Source organism: Geospiza fortis, unplaced genomic scaffold (assembly GCF_000277835.1).
Source record: "Geospiza fortis unplaced genomic scaffold, GeoFor_1.0 scaffold102, whole genome shotgun sequence".
In the NCBI taxonomy this organism is placed as follows: Eukaryota; Metazoa; Chordata; class Aves; order Passeriformes; family Thraupidae; genus Geospiza; species Geospiza fortis.
Genome location: NW_005054373.1, coordinates 3,486,579 through 3,489,470, shown reverse-complemented (window position 1 = coordinate 3,489,470; position 2,892 = coordinate 3,486,579). Strand labels below are relative to the sequence as shown.

At 51.4% G+C, this 2,892-nt stretch overlaps 1 protein-coding gene across 3 annotated transcripts in view; it reads right to left on the bottom strand.

The window, feature by feature from the left end:
- ZNF821 (zinc finger protein 821) overlaps positions 1–2,878 on the bottom strand; it is an 11,648-nt gene extending 8,770 nt beyond the window's left edge. For 2 of the 3 annotated variants that reach the window (XM_031060171.1, XM_031060172.1), the window contains exons 1-2: positions 2,861–2,878; positions 1,906–1,997 (exon numbers count right to left, since the gene is read on the bottom strand). In XM_031060171.1, the coding sequence (XP_030916031.1) occupies positions 1,906–1,945 (40 nt within the window). In that variant the 5' untranslated portion in view covers positions 1,946–1,997; positions 2,861–2,878. Of the gene's footprint in view, positions 1–1,905; positions 1,998–2,860 lie in introns of those variants that run through there. The other variant, XM_031060173.1, reaches the window with a different exon arrangement.
- Positions 2,879–2,892: the final 14 nt, after the last annotated feature.

Genomic DNA, 2,892 nt, shown 5'->3' with positions numbered 1-2,892 from the left:
CTGCTGAACAGTTGCTCTGTAGCAACGTACTGCATGTAAAGGAGATGAACAGGTCCCAGAACTCCACTCCATGGCATACCTGATGCTATAACCTCCTGCCCCCTGGCAGTGTGTTTGTCAGACAGCTTCCTCCAAAACCAGGACTGGAGATACAATCATTTGTATTGCAGATAAAAAAGCAATGTTCACCGTGAACACAGTGCACCACTGAATTTTGTGATACGTAGAGTTTTGTATATGATAGTACAAGCTTCTGAAGAGCACAGCCCTTATGCAGTGAAGTGCAGAAAAGTACCCAGCTAAACACCATGGAAACTCTATCTGCACAATTAGAGCTGCTGTAGTGCTTGGTTTCCATACTCAAGAAATCCCAACTCCGGACCAAGGAAGATAGCTTAATTGCATACATGACATAAACCTGAGCTCAATAACAGCAGTAATACCTGGGCACTCTAAGAAGCAGAAGTGTGTGGACACAAGGCATGTTACTGGCATCACAGGATAAAATACCAGACATATCAAATTTCTCTAAGAACAACAACTCCAAAGTCATTAATGTACTATGAGACAAATTAAATCTATACTCTGCCCACGGTGGAACCCAACAACCAGAAGCAGGAATCAGAGAGCACAAGGCAATGCAGGTGCCACAAGCCACACTCCTTGAGAATCTCACTCTGGCCAGCAAGGACAGCTCAGCTGGCTCTGCCAAGCTGCCCAGCCAGTGGGGCTGCGAGTCCCAGGCAGAGACAGCTCTTCCCAGTGCACTCACCGAGTGTGCAAGGTGTCAGCTCCAGCCCAGAGTTTCCCCTTGCACTGAGAGCAGCATGCACAGATGCCTGTTGCGTACCTGTGCACAGAGGCAGCACACATACACACAGACATGCAAGCCAGCAGCACCAGCAATGAGGCAGTGTTAGGGCTGCAGCACTCAGCTCTGTCTCACACTCCTGACAGCTACTGCAGCCAAAAACACACAGGGCCCTCTCAGCAGCCTTGCTCTCAGAGATCTACAGAAATGGAAACTTGTTTTCCTAATTCTGGCCCAAATTCCAAGCATGCTTCCAGCCACAAACCTGAGTATGAACAAGGGCATAATTTCAGGCCCCTCAAATTCCCTCTGCTGCCAAACAAAAGCTGTACATGTGCACCTTCCCCTCTGCAGCCAAACCTCCATCTCTGCCTCCCAGCTCCACTGGTGCCTGGCTGTAGCCTGCCCATGAGAAGTGCTGATGCACAGCATCTTCAACCCTTTCGCTGTCAAACAAATGCTTAGGCCTTGGCAATGATGGAGAAACAGAGATCCATCTTACCCACCTCAGCTCAAGAATGATCTGGCAGACAGCAGTTATTTGTCCTGTAATTTACTTGGCCACCACCCATTCCTTGACAGGAAAGAGCAAATGGCTTTATTTCATCATCTGGTAGAAACTGAGGTACAGTGAGCTTAAGTAACATGCCCAAGGCCAGCCAATTGAGTCTGTAGTAGGATGAAGATCAAAACCCAGGACTCACTGGCTTTTAGCCAGCATGCTCCAACCACCTTGCCTAGAACTTCCTTTGCTAGCAAGAGGCCAGATCCTCAAGCCACATTTTCTAGTGTTCTAACTTGTACTTTTGACAGTGTGAATGCAAAGCCCAGCTACAGGCCCTGCATATACAAACCTATGCTCACAGCATTAGCTGTTCAAGCCTACCCCTGTCCTGCTATGCCAGGACACAGCCAGCTTCCCTGATGCACAGAGCTCAGTTTCTTTTCTTTTACACCCTAAGATAAAAGATGAGTAACCACCATTCCCCACAAGCTGTCCCTTCCCATCACTCCCATCATTCCACTCCTCCCCACCTCACTCCACAACCCAGCCAGAGCAAGGGTCCCACAATGCTGCGTAACATCATACTCACAGTGAACTTTGTTAGGAGTGGTCTGTTTCCGACGGGACATGTTTCCCTGACCTGGGGGCAGACAGTGTTCCTCCCCTCTGCAGAGGGCTCATCTGAGAAGAGAAGAGTCTGTCACACGCTTCACTGAAACCCTCCAAGTCCCTGGCCAAGCTCTGCTGGCTGTCCCAGAGTCATTCCCCACCCTTCTGCCTATGGGGCTCATTCTGCATCACCACAGCTGGATTCCAGGCCAGCATCCAACACAATCCACAAGCACAGTCACAAAGCATTCTGCATGGGCAGTCTTACCCAGTTCTCAGGTAAAGATTTAAGCAATCCTGACCCCCTCAAAAAATGTGTGTCCCCTTCAAAAATTACTGCAACCTCAGTCCAAACACCCTTCTCTCTCCTGCCTATTCCTGCAGTCTAGTATTCATCCTTGTCGTTGAATTGACAGAGGAAGGTGGCATTTCCAACAGTCCTCTCAGACAGACAGACAAAAGGAGGGGCTACACCCATTTCCCACAAGACACATGGACATAAGAGATCCCGTCAGCCTCCTCAGAGGGACAAACACACGGATTTCATCAGCCTCTTGCTGACAGAGAAACATGGACATCAGACAGACGGACAAAAGGATCCTGTCAGCCTCGCACTGCCAGACAGACACAAGGATTGAATCAGCCTTCTCAGACAGACGGACACGAAGATCTCGGACACCTCCCCAGACAGCGGAATCCATCCAGCAGTCCCAACGCATGGGAGACGGCAGAAAGGATCAGGCCCGCAAGCAGCCAGACATACAGACAAAGGGATGCAGCTCCTCTAGCATCAGGACGGACGCGGGAACCCTGTCCAGGCCCCCGATGTCCCGACCGGGCAGCCCTGACAGACCGACCGGTTCCGGCAGCGGAGGTCCCGCCGCGGGGCCCGTTTCACTCCTCGCGGGTGGCAGCCCCAGCCCGGCCCGGCTTACCCGGTCCCGCCGCAGGCGCCGGGGGGCGCCGG